The sequence below is a fragment of the Vigna unguiculata genome, chromosome 9, assembly GCF_037176805.1.
Source record: "Vigna unguiculata cultivar grain cowpea cultivar isolate G323 ecotype 2 chromosome 9, ASM3717680v1, whole genome shotgun sequence".
NCBI lineage: Eukaryota > Viridiplantae > Streptophyta > Magnoliopsida > Fabales > Fabaceae > Vigna > Vigna unguiculata.
The window spans coordinates 43,444,714-43,458,601 of NC_140800.1; the positions used below are offsets into that span (position 1 = coordinate 43,444,714).

Here is a 13,888-nt window from a genome sequence, read left to right on the forward strand (position 1 = left end):
AAAACCCTTAAAAAAGTCCACTATGACTACCTAGCATACATTTTGTGATTCATTTGATCTAGGAGAATAAAATTGTCACTCACAACAACAATATTTAAGTATCAATTTAAAATATTTACATATGTATTTTTATTTATAATTTTTATTTCTATATTTATTTCTTCAAATATAAGTCCCTTAATTTGTAATTATCAATACTTTTTGTTCTTTAAATTCTTTTACACAACTTTGATATTTTCATTTTTAACTATATACAATTGCACGTGTTTTTATTACTTTAGACATTTCACTCAGAGGTTTGAAAAACATGTTGACCATTCAAAAGAATAAAAGCAACATTATAAAAGTTAATTTCATAGCGATTTAATATATTTTTTAATTTGAAAATTGAACAAATTTACAGATAGTAAAATAAAGTAAAGGAAAAAAATTGGTCAAAAAAAACATTCAGAAAATAAGATGATAGATAATTAAAAATAAGAAAATTGTGAAAAAAAAGGTCAATGACCGAAACCATGATTTTATAAAAGATAATATTAAACTTTTAAACTTATAAAGTTTTAGTCAGCGTAAAACCCTCAAATCCGTTTAGATAATACCATTAAATCAATTATTATTTTGGAGGTATTTTTTTTTCTTCAAAATTGATAACTTCATCACTTTTATCTTTAAGTAACGTCTTAAATGGTTAGAGGGAAACATGTGTATTCAATCCATACCTATTCAATATCTTATAATTTAAATTTGAATTTGTCTCACATTAAGTTCGATTTAGCCGAGTAATTTGAATACATGTAAGATCCTTATAATCACTACAATTTCTTTCTGAAAATGTGTCGTACTTCTCTCAGATTCTAGACAATTATTTTTCTCTATATCTTCTTGTGTTTTTCATTTCTTGTTATCTTAATTCTCATTAGTTTGAATCGGGGAGTCAAATTCTTAGTAAAAAAAAAAAAAATCAATCCATCAATTATAATCTTACAATAATATTGCCGCTACATTAATTACTACCATAGTTTAGAAGGTTGTATCATCAAGAAGAAAACGTGATCTCAGGTCTACTCAATGATTCTAGGAACTAATTAGAAACATTATCATCACATTCTCAAAATTTTGTCTTTCTTTGGACCTCTGTGTAGTGCGTGGTAACCATTACTTTGGTCAAATGTATATAGATTATCAGAGAAACGCAACTACTTCAAGTGCAATAATGGACTCACTCTATTCATTTAGGCGAGTAGTTGAATTCACTTGTTTCACATTAGTAGTCAAATCAATTATCTCCTGATATGTATTTAACAGATTGCAATCCCTTTTAGTAACAATAATCACTGCTATAAATGGAACAACAACTAAACACGTCACCGGAATCTGGTACTTGCGTTTCATTCAATACTTCTACCCCTTTCTGGAGATCTAGCTCTCGATACAAAATTAGAAATTCAATCCTTTTCAAACACAATTGTGCCATTATCATACAAAACAGAAACAGAACACGAATGTGCGTTTTATTTATTCCAGATAACTTACAAGGGAGATAAATAAATCAAAGCAGAAACAGATACCCATTACAAATTAACCACAGTTCAATTATTCAAGGCACAATCTTATAACCCTTGCTCTTATCTATCCAACTTATGAACGAATTCTTGGAGTTCCTGAATCCCAAAAACCCATGTTCTTTGGACTTGTTCATGCTATCTAAAATTCCCTCCCCGGAGAAAATAATATCCACAAACCACCAATCACCAACCTCGTCAAGCTTGGTAGGTAGAAGCTGATTCTGACTCACAATCTCATCCCAAACAGGACCCTTATCCTTCATCGCTTCCGAGAGCCTCAAACGCGAACCTTCTTCAAAACCGTACTCCTCAATCCCAAACTGTTCAGCCAACACCTTCCAGAGATGCTTCCACTTGAACACATCACCATTGGAACAGTTAAATGCTTCATTCCGCGCATAGGGGTCAACAGCGGCCCAAATATGCTGCTCCGCAATCAAATCCGCATCGGAAGAAAAGGAATAACTCTCCCAGGCGCCTTTGGTGCCGGGAAATCTCAACGGAACCCCCTCGTGCTTGCAAATTGCGGCGTAAACGCAAAGACTCCCAACCAGGTTCATCAAACTGTAGGGAGAAAAGCCAAATATTGTTCCGGGCCTGTGTACGGACCAAGTCAAACCCTCTTTCTTAGCGATTTCTTCAAAGAGAATGTCCTCTTGAGTGTAGTAAAAATTAGGCGTGTCCAATCGCGGGAGATCCTCCGTGAAGGGGGGCTCGTGGGGTTGGATCTTGCCTACGGATTCGAACGATCCGAGGTAGTGCTTAGTCCCTGTCTGGAGGGACACGTGACGCAGATTGGGAGCATTGGGGATAACGGCACGCAGCACGTTCCGTAACATGGCGCCGTTAACCTCGCAGTTCTCAGCCTCGGTGGGGCGGTTAGTCCACGACACGAAGAAAATGTGCGTGACGTCGGTCAAGACGGAGAGTTTGCTTTCGGCGTCGCCGGGATCTGAAACGTCGCACTGGACGTATTCGATGGGGTGATCGGCGTTCCACGGCGGACGCGGCCGCCGTGCCACGCCATAGACTTTCCATGGACCGCCGGGGGTGTCAGCGAGAGGCAGGATCTCGGCAAGGCTGTTTCCGACGATGCCCGTCACGCCGATCACCAGTCCCACACTCTCGAAGCTTCGCGGAGTGTCGTCTTCCTCGAATTTCTTCTGCATCAGCACAAGAACAAAAATTAAGAAATAATAATTGAATTGAACAGAGGAAAAACATCATGAATAATTGATGAACTTGCCTTCGCAGCGCCGATTGCTCCAGCCCACCACCAACTCATGTTTTTCTGGTTTGGTTTTGAATCTGATAGAGCGAAGTGTTTAGGATAAACGAAGAAGTGAGTCTGAGTGGTTGGATTTAGCAGATGCAGAGGCTTTATCGTTTAAGTTCTTGGACTTGCAGATTGATTTATTAGAATTAATAACAACAATAATAACTATAGATGACCTGTCATGATAATTCTAATCGGATAAAGCCAACAAAAAACACAAAATTGAAAATTTGATGTTTCTTGCTTTATTTAAATATTAAATATTTAGTATGATAAATATATAGCGGCACACAATTAATTTTATAATAAATATATTATTATATTATTTAAACTTTATATTAAATAAAATGTGTTTAAATATAGTAATTATGTTGTATGATTATAATAAATAGTTAAATGTGTGCTATTTTTTGTAAGTAATTATTTATGATATAAAATTACTAAAATAAAGTTTAAGGATTAAAAGATTTTATAAAATTATTGTATTATTTATGAGGACACTCCTAAAAGGATCAAATACTTATACCTGATAAAAAAAAGTAAGTGTTTCTAGAAGATGAGAAAACAAAAAGCATTTTCGTAAGAGGTAAACTCATGTTCTAAAAAACAATAAAAAGATATTGAATAAGAGATCGGAAAAGTGAAATACCAGTCAATAAGTTGTATAATCTATTTTTTAATATAAAAGTGGATAATTTGTTATATCTTTTAGGATTGTATAGGGTTTAAATTTAAGTGGTGTTTATAAAAATAGTATTTTTAATATACTAAAATTCACATATATAAAATATGTTTAAATATATAATAAGTCAATAACTATGATATGTTTATTTTTAACTGTTTGTATTTTTTCCACAAAATTTTTAATATTACATTTTGATAAAATAAAATTAAGACATTATTATCAAAATAAATATACATGTATAAAAAAAATAAAATTAAGCTAATTTAAGAGAATTGAAAAATAAATTCGTTACTATGTTCTAGAGGTAAGTTTCGCTCTTCAACCAGAGCAAGGGTGAAAAGAGGGTTCGAGTCCTATTTAAAAACTTAGTTTCGTGTTTTTAAATAGGTACAACTATCTATTATCATGTAAAAGACACATTATGTAATTAGTTGGATATATCATATGTAATTTGTTTTATAATTAAATATTTTATTTAGGTACATAATTTAGAAAAATTAAGAATTTATAATAATAATTTAATTATTTATAATTAAAAAGTTTATGTATTAATTTACTTTTCACTATAATATAATTTAAATATGTAAGATTATATATCTATAACAATATATGAAGGGAATTACCCTTATTGTATCCACATTTCAAAATATCAATTTTACCCTTTAAATATAATAATTTATTAAATTTTTAAAAATTGATTATTATTTTTACAAGTTTTTGATAAAATCGGCTATCTTTGTTTCTTTTCTTCTTCTTTATTTATCAATGGTTATTCTTTCATCTGTTCTGATATATTTCACTTTATTTTTAATAAATATAATTTTAGTTTATATATTAACTTAATAATATTACAATATTATCACCTACTTATATAATATCACGCATATTTAAAAAATATATACACATAAACGCGATAACGCCTGTATTTATCCTAGTTTATAATAAATTATATATAGTAAAACATTTATCTTCTGAGTTTGACTTAGTTTGTTAAATGTTAATCTAACTTTTCAAAATTGATAGTTAATTATTATGGCTCAACCGGTCAGGATATTCAAATATAGTATAAATTTGTTTATTATAATGTTTAAGTTTTATTTAACTTTTTTTCCTTTTCTGAAATTTTCTTATTGAGGTGAACTTATCATTGTTGTGATGCATGACAAAAAAAAAATCAAGATCCATATCAATTTTTATTTTTTAGTGTAAAAGTGTCACTTTTTTTACCTTATCACGATCTTCATCTTTAGTATAACAGAAAAAATACGCTCCTATTTTGATGCAAATAAAATTGGACCTTCTTTCTCCCAATTGCCTCATGAGAATGAAAATGTGGGTTAGATCGCTCATAGATATTGAGTTGATATTTGTTACCCGTTAGTTTCAATTGCACCACATAATTTTCAAAACACTTAAGCTTAAGTTACCTTTCTTCTGTTATACCATAATGGTGTCAAGGTACTATTTGTTGTTAATTTTTATTCAAGATGGTGTGGGGAGCTCCTACAGGAGGTGAATGTCTTGAAAGTTAGATGTTAACATTTTATTTTAGTCGAAGGGAAGATTATTAATTTTAAAGGTGAAAATTTGTTAAGTTTTAATTTTTTTTCGAGTTGTTTGCATTATGATGGAATTCATCCTAAATTTTGTAATAGACATTTTGGATTGTACAACAAATGATGTTAAAATGGTACAACATGATGAAATAAAATAAGACTTCATGAATAAAATTTATATAACTTTATCATATTTATTATAAAAATCTTATATTACATATTGAAATCTTCACTTTCGTTCTTTCTATCTCTATTATTTATCTATATAAAGAAACTTTCTATTCTACTAATGTCACACAAAACAAATTGCAACATAATCTTAAAAACAATATAATATTGTTAGTAAAATAGTTATATATATATATATATATATATATATATATATATATATATATATATATATATATATATATAACAAAGTTCATACTAAATGTTAATACAAGGTTAGCTTATATAATTAGGTAAATTCTAATTTTAATTAAAAATAAAAAATATAATAAATCACATTCAAGTTTTGATAAAATGGTATGTATATGTATACAAACACATTAATACTGTAAATATTTGTTTACTATCCTTTTATCTAGTTATATAAACTAACTTTATTAAGTTATACACTAAATAATTTAAAAGTCACATTAATAATGTCATTGGGTGATGAAAAAAAAATATACATTAATAATTCATAAATAGTTAACTGTTCAATTTCTCCTTATATTCTAATTCAAGTGATACTCATATTGACCGAAACAAAACGACCCTTGAGAATATATGAACCCTCTTTGTTTGTAACATTTACGGTTAAATTTGTTCGATCTAAGTCATTTGTTGTTGGCGTCTTTAAATCAAGTTTGAAATTCTGTTTTTCCCATGCTTTTGCGCTTCGCTCAAGCTTCAAATCAATTGTGTGTTTAAAGCAAAAACTGCTTTCGTTTTTCATTTCTCAACGTGATTCGAGATTTCGAATACCAAACCAAGCACAAATTTATTGTGTGTGTGTTTGTACTCTTGTAGTTGGTATTTTTATTTTGAGCAGTAAGTTACACTAAATATACTTTTATATTAACAATGGAGATGTGGTCCTCTCCATTTTCCCGGGTTCTGCTGGTTTATATCAGTCACGCCATTCTTTTATAATTACCCATTCCATTATACTACTACTCCGTCTTCCATTGTCATACTATTTATAACCTGCCACTCACAAATTAAAGTACACAAAATAAAGTATTTATCAAGTTTAACCTAACCTAGTGGCCAAAATATGGGAGCTAGCTGGGTGGCACAAGATTCTCTTCCTTCGCATCTAACAAGCCATTAAAATTGACCTACGTTGCTCCGGCCACGGCACCTTTATTGAATCTTCTTCTCGCCCTTTCCATCTTTCTCCTACCACCTTCTTTTGCGTGAAAAGGTTCTTCGATAATGGTTGACAGACCTGTAAAAGTAGCTCACAGCAAAAGTGATTTTGACCTTCAAGCACGCAAACGCTGTAAAGTTTTAAATGAACAGAGTTTCTGTACTCTAAATCCAAGTCCGTTACAATACATTCCATTTTTTAAGGTTAGTTTGCAGGTTCATTATTAAACATGATAATATTTACTTAAAATTGTTAAAATACTTGATTTTGATATTACTATTCATAGTGTGTGAAAATGATTAGAGAACACGGTGTCGAAGAAACAATAATCATCTTCCCTTAAGATGTTATTTTTCACACCAAAGGTTCCTTTAAAGTAGTTCCTGACTACACTGAAACATGCTTATTTCAGCATCAGCAACTCTTTTCTGCTATAAATTCATGACGTAAGTCAAAAGCTAGAAATGACAAAAAAACTACCAACTGTAGGATTCCATGTTTAATACCCTTGATGGACATCCAAATACTTAGTAAAGGATTACCACAAACTAATTTTTACAGAAAAGTTGTTTTAATTGACATTTTTCTAATAAGTATATTTATGAAGAATTTTATTTACATTAGGTGAATTTGATTATGACTTAACTTACTAAGATTTGTGGGTGAGCTAAAGGTTTGAGCATTATGATCATCCTTACTTGTATTTGATGCACATTATTGTTCATGAAAAAAAGCATAACTGTGAGTGTTGTATACTGTGCTATAGTTATGGCAAAAGTATTAATTCTGTGAATATTTTTCAAGAAAAGATTTGTAACTATGTAAGCAAGAAAGTAAATGAGGAAGGCAAAGAATTAATTACCGTGCATGTGACTGTTTGTATTTTCTATCATCATCGTCATCATGGTCTTATTATGATCACGTGGTTGCTTTTGGTTCTGATCATGCCCGCCAACTTGGTTCAATTCTTGCATTGTTTTTTCTAGCCTGGAGCGAGCAGTGGCAAAGAGCCACGTGGCATCCATGTGCTTACAGATCAGGCGCGCAGGGTGGTATGGAATCTTGACACGCATGGTTTCACCACCCGATTTGACGCTCCTGTTCATGAACATTATGCAGTCCATGAGACTCTCTTTCGCCATTCCTTTCATGTCATATGCCTGTGATCTTCTCCAAAGGCTTTTCCCATGGCTGTTTGCAGGGTTGGATAGGCAAAGAGCACGCGTTGAGTCACTGATAGCTGAATCTGCGTCCTTCAGTAAAATATGACACTGAGCTTTGTTACTATAAATCACCATTCTCTCTTTTCTAAACTTCAAGGGACAAACACCAAGTGCTTCCGAGTATTTCACTAATGCTTCTTCAACCTTTCCCAACCTGAACTTGTGATTCGCTTGTTGTTTTATCAAACTCACCAAAGCCTTTCTTTCCTCTAATTTTTCCTCCGAGAGTACCTTCTCCTTCTCCCTCCTATCCACCTTCAAATTCATCACTTCTTGCAACACTGCTCCCACCTTATGTGCGTTAGGTTTCAAATGCAGAAGAACCTTTGTGATGGTCTCACCCACGTTTGATTTATCTCCAAGGTTGTTAAGTTCAACCAAATCAGTAAGGTAAGGAGCGGCAACATCAACAACTTTGTACCTCGTATCTGTGTCCTTTAAAAGGAGAAGAAGACAATCGATACCTATATACTGCCAATCATCTGAAGATCTTGAAAGGTTACCTAGAGCGTTCACAACTTTGGGTAACTCAGCAATGTTTTTCCTTCCTTCTTTACTATAACACAAGATTCGTATCAGTCCAACCCCTGCTGGTGATGTGCGATTTATCATCCCTCCCCACATATCACACAAGTCCTTGAGAAACCCCTTCTTGCATATGAGATCCAGAGCCCTATCTTTGCAAGCAAAGCAATTCAGAAGATAAAGAGACCAACACTGAAGCTGGCTAGCCCATTCCTCCGCCTTGCGATTCTCCATCTCCAAATCCCCAACCCCTCTAGTGAGCAAGTTTCTGTGATACTCCACTCTTTTGTTTTCCTCCACAGCTACGAAGTCAACATAGACCACTTCTAAACAAGTGGAAGCCAAGTTCAAGGCCAACTTCACTACCTCTTGCTCGTGCAGTGCTACTGATTCAAACGTGCTTTTGTAACTGGCCAAGTGACCGAGTGCTCTAACAGCAACTCTTTGCTCAACCCAACTGATCCTCCCCCTGAGCAGCTCTAGCAATGGGGGAATCACACCTGATTGCACGGCCACTTGCGCAAACTCCTCCTTGTTCATCGTGTAAGAGCCAATGATGTGAGCAGCGTAATAGGGTATGTATATGTTTTGATTTGCGAGAAGCCAGTGGCTGTCGTTGATCCCTTTGTGGATTAGGCTTGCCATGCACTTGAATATTCCGAGGGATGGGAACTCTGGGTCGCTGGGTTGGGTCATTGCAATGTGCCATAGTCCACTCAGCACCAGCACGTGCTGTTCATGATTCTCTCCCTGAAATAGTTCTTTAAAGCAGGTCGTTATTCCAGCCCTTCTGAGAGACGCATCTTCTTCTCCCATGCTGCAGAAGAAGCAACCAGGGTTGATGCAAAGCTGATCCCTTTCGTTGCAAGGATTATTGGGAATAGGTGTTACTCTCTTTTTCTTCATTTGGGACTTCATGGCTGTCTCAGTTGATTGATTTGTGAGAGCAGAAAGTTAGATTGTTGTGTGTGTTATATGAAGAATCCTGGCCAAAAGGGTTGAAATAGGTTAATGGAAAAAAAAATGATGTAATAATTTATCTATCCACACCTATTGGCCTTCATTATCCAATAAAGCAATTTCATTATCCTTACAATAGGGTAATGCTCTTGCTAGTGACAAAACCATCCCTTTCAACTATTTATGATAGATGCATCTCCAAAATTCAAATTCAAAAATTCTAACTAAGGGGAAAAATTTACACTCTCTGATGTATGCAGCTAGTTAATCTATCTCTATATATATGAGTGTAAGTGTTATTAACTTCTTGTGGTGAATTTTAAAATGTGGAATACTCTCATGCTTCATAGAGCAATATACAGTCTTTTGCTTTCAGGGATCAATTTACCGTAACACCAGTTTTGCATAGTTGTGGCACAGTCTTTTGTACTATTTTTCAGCATGATATCATTTACGACGCAAGCACGCGTATACCTGCAGAGATCTTGCTTGAAATGACCTAAATTTTGTGTTAATTTTTTTTGCACATTCTTTATGTTCAAGACAACACATCTTCTTGATAACACGATTTTTTTTTTCTACGTATTAGTATTGTTCCAAAAAATAATTTCCGAACTAGGATACTATTCATCTTATTTACAGGGCCACACTATTCAGCCTTCGGAATACGAATTCTAACGTGATGCTGATAGAAAACGAACTCCAACGTAATTATTTAATCTTTCATTTTTTTTTCTTTTAAAAGAGTCAGTTAATTAATTAAAAAATCGTAATTTTAATAATTCAAACAGGGATTTTGGTAATTTGATTTCAATAAATAATTTATTGATGGAATATATTTACTTTTATTAAGTTTAACTAATATTTCTAAATTTAATACATAAATTTAAATTAATAAAATAAGTGTTAAGATATATTTGGATAACAATTTTTTATCAATAAATTTAGTTCACAATCTATTCATATTTAAAAAATATATATTTTAAAAAAAAGTTACAACTATCTCAATATATATCTCAACACGTATTAATTTAAATGTATTTATTAAATTTAAAAATTACTATTAAATCCACAAAAAATTTATATCTTCCATCAATTAATTATTGAAAACAACTTATGAAAATTAGCATTTGAATTTAAAATTAAAATTCATTTTACATTAATGAGTCAATTTATTTTTATATATTTTTCTTCTTTTTGAAAAAAAAAAAAGTCTTCATGTTCATGTCCTCGTAAACTAAATTCTGACGGATTTTCAATACAGGAGTCAAAAAATAAAAACTCGACTTTGACTTAATCCGAACTCAATTTTAACCTAAAAAAGTATACTACTTAAGTAAATAAAATGAATAATTAGGAGATTATATTTTAATACACCTTCTAGTTCAGTGCTAGTAGGGAGGGAAAAAAAGTCTTGATATAACACTTATGCAGAGATTGATTAAATAGGATCACTTAACACCTGCTTCTACCGTTTAATTTATTCTTTTAAGTTTTATGCAATGTTATAAATATTCAAGTACTTTACATAGATTTTCTTCTATAATATATATTAAAGTTGTTAAAATGAGCATTGAGATAATTTCTTAAGTTAAATAAAATAATTAAATATATTTTTAGTTTCTAAATTTGGACATAAAATGAAAATTTGTTTATGTTTCAAATTTTAATACAGTTTAATCTTCAAATTTTAAAATTGAATAAAAATAAAACTTGTAATGTAATTGTGTAAAATCTGTTGATGTATTAAACGGTATTTGAAGTTTGTGTTTAAATTATTTATATCAATTAATATATTTCAATTCAAACATCACCATTTAACAAGTAAAAAAAATGTCAGCATCATACTAAAATGATTATATAAATTTTTAAAGTTTGGAATCACTTTAAACAAAATATAATTTCTATAGCCACATCGACTTTATCTACAAAATTCCCTTTTGATTTCTTTCGAGCATAATTATTATGACTGAAATTGTTAATACATTAACTTGTTTCTTATTAGTTGCTGATTTTTGCTTTATGTATTTGAATTCCTAGTCACAACAAAGAAAGACAAACTCTATATACGACCATTGTATAAAAAGAAAAAGAAACAGAAATATGATGAGTGTGTGTGTATATAAAGTAATACCATACAGACCCTCAGTTACCGTAGTTAAAAACTCAGTTACAATGCTTATCACTGATACAAAAACACAGTTACAATACAACCCCCTATAGCAAAGCATCACAATAAGAAAGATCAAGAGGTAGAGAGGGAAAGCACACATACACTGCACTAGGACAATAGGACAATTCAACACAGTTCTATAATACTCAAAGCACTTTTTTTTTTTTTATATTGTGACAGGTTTCTCTTAATTGAGCACTTTTGTTGTTGGAAGCTAAATGTCCCCGACACTACTTTCTTTTTCTTTGGTCGATAACCCGACAATACTTACTAAATCAAACACTTGTTCATGAAGGCTTTTTTACCTTCAGTTTTTTTTTTTTTTTATCTAACTTTTCTTACTTTCTGTACGCCCTTTCTTATGCAAAAATTTCTCGTCCTTATGCGATAAAGGGGATCACGTAAGCAAGAAAATTATAAGACTTTGATATGTTGCACACAGTGTAGACTCGTGATGCTTTTCTAGTTTTCTATGCAGGTTCATCATCATTCTGTCTCGTATCCAGTCAACTTAACAAGTTCTTTTGTCAACAGCTGTGATGTTACACCTATGCCTATAAAGCGTTTTTAAGTAAAAATGAGTACAAAAAGTCTAAGTTAAACTGAAAATAGATGGTGGGATTTCACCAACATTAGCCCACAATTCCCACTGATTTCTCCAGTTAAATATTTTGACAACCTAAGGTGTAATAGGCAAAGAGAAACGAAGAGGTGAGTTTGTGAGGAACGATGAGGGACCACATCTTCAGATGGCAAAACAATCCCCTTCAAATCAGTTCCAGATTGTGGTCCCGTCACATTGCTAAATTTGCACCTTCAAATAAAAATATACAGAGCATCTTTTAGAAAGCAGAAATATAGATTAAAAACATGTTTTAAGTACAGTGGTGGTGGTCTCAAGAATATGCGGCTGCCATAGGTGGAAAAGCATGAATAGGATGTTTCTTAGATTTCATCTTCTTAAGAATATTATTTCAGATCATGCTTCAAAGATTCGTTTAACTAAGCCATTACAATTGAGGCGGGACATTATTAATTGTTTCTTCGTACCATTAACAGTTCTTTACTCATGATGGCAAGGACTAGATTTAATCTGGACACATCAAACTATGCGGAATTTAGCATGTTTTGCTCGGATATAACGGTTTTTAAGTCCTTCAAATCCAAATCCACATGGTCTCATGCCGGAGAAGTTTCACTATAGTTTTTTCTTATCACTGTCTTGTCGCAGTGAAAACTAAATGGATTTGCTAAAAGCAACTCTCTTGGAAAGGCTTAATGCATAGTTGGTGTGGTGTTTGAAGTCTTCAACCAATGTTTTAAATATAACAAGTAAAAGTTACTTTTAACTTCCTCGATGTTAAGTGAGTTAGAATTTGCATTTTATTGAAAAAAATTCCAATTCGACTCTATCATATATATGCAACAACTACACACTTTTAAATGAATTATATTTCAACATCAAGTAATAAAAGAAAAACTGTTACGTTCTAAAAATATGGTGACGGGTATGGTTAATTTGTTTTATTTTTTGGACTATGTTTTGAACTTATCCTACAAAATGAGTGAACAGAAGAACTTTATACGTGTAATATATTTTTGTCTCATCGATATTTAAAAATGTAAAATGAACAATGTTATCATTATCTGGCTCTTTTCTTTTCACATGTAAGCTGTAAATCGGTGAAAACATGACGTGGGTTGAAGATACTACATATGAGTTTCAAGTTTTGCAAGAAAAATACAAAATACGATTCAGTTTTCACCAAAGAAAAATGTGATTCACTAAATGTTATATCTTTTCATCGACTCAATACTCTTGTATTCCTCCGCAGATTCAAACTTCTAACTCTATCTAGTTTTCCACCTCTTCATTTGTCTGTATTCAGTAAGCAACTTTCCACCATCACCGATCACTTTCATCACACCGCACCGAACACAATCCACAGATTCAATCTAGAACTCATGTAGGTGTTTTCATTGATACTCGCGTTTCACAAATCAACAAAATTTAAAATAATTAAATTATAAAATTATAAAACTAAAAATATATCAAAATTTTAAATTCAATTTAATATTAAAGTTCATAAAACTAAAAAAATACCTAACATTTTCTTAATATGAAACAAGACATTAAGAAGTAGGACTATTTAAAAGTGTTTATTTAGAAATGTTTTGAGAAAATAAAAAAGAAATTGATTTATTCATAAATTAAAATGAAATTATGTATAAGATAAAAATAAACATTTTAAAACAATCATATAAGATTTTTCTATATATATTTTTTCTTTTATAAATTTTAACGGGGAAGTTGGTCAAGCTATCCCATCCATAATATTGTCATTACAACTAAATGATATGTTTCCTTTTTGGGTGAAGAGATAAAAGGATAAAACAGCCCAAATACCTTGAGGCCCAAAGCAAAGTTTTGATTATCTTTGAGGCTGTTGACATTAAAGACAAAAGAAATGGTAAACATGGTTGGGTCAAACGTCACTACAATAAAAATCACTTTAGACAATAATATAAAATTTTCAAGTGTGGTATAAGTGAGTGTAGCTATAGGTA

General features: G+C 31.7%; 2 protein-coding genes across 2 annotated transcripts; both read right to left on the minus strand.

The window, feature by feature from the left end:
• Positions 1-1,488: 1,488 nt before the first annotated feature.
• Positions 1,489-3,003, minus strand: VEP1 (NAD(P)-binding Rossmann-fold superfamily protein). Its single transcript, XM_028048970.2, has 2 exons — positions 2,812-3,003; positions 1,489-2,728 (listed from the first exon to the last, which is right to left on the minus strand). The coding sequence occupies exons 1-2, from the start codon at positions 2,848-2,850 to the stop codon at positions 1,598-1,600; spliced, it is 1,170 nt and encodes a 389-aa protein (XP_027904771.1). The 5' UTR covers positions 2,851-3,003; the 3' UTR covers positions 1,489-1,597.
• A 3,246-nt stretch (positions 3,004-6,249) lies between these two features.
• Positions 6,250-9,420, minus strand: LOC114162901 (uncharacterized). Its single transcript, XM_028046897.2, has 2 exons — positions 7,302-9,420; positions 6,250-6,517 (listed from the first exon to the last, which is right to left on the minus strand). The coding sequence occupies exons 1-2, from the start codon at positions 9,103-9,105 to the stop codon at positions 6,408-6,410; spliced, it is 1,914 nt and encodes a 637-aa protein (XP_027902698.1). The 5' UTR covers positions 9,106-9,420; the 3' UTR covers positions 6,250-6,407.
• Positions 9,421-13,888: the final 4,468 nt, after the last annotated feature.

What these genes read in the sequence shown, in the direction of transcription:
- VEP1 (XM_028048970.2), bottom strand. Translation starts at nt 2,850, where the DNA reads ATGAGTTGGTGGTGGGCTGGAGCAATCGGCGCTGCGAAG. An exon ending in GAGCAATCGGCGCTGCGAAG is followed by an intron (nt 2,729 to 2,811) that starts GCAAGTTCATCA and finishes GTGCTGATGCAG; the next exon opens with AAGAAATTCGAGGAAGACGA.
- LOC114162901 (XM_028046897.2), bottom strand. Translation starts at nt 9,105, where the DNA reads ATGAAGTCCCAAATGAAGAAAAAGAGAGTAACACCTATTCCCAATAAT. An exon ending in TACAAACAGTCACATGCACG is followed by an intron (nt 6,518 to 7,301) that starts GTAATTAATTCT and finishes CTACTTTTACAG; the next exon opens with GTCTGTCAACCATTATCGAA.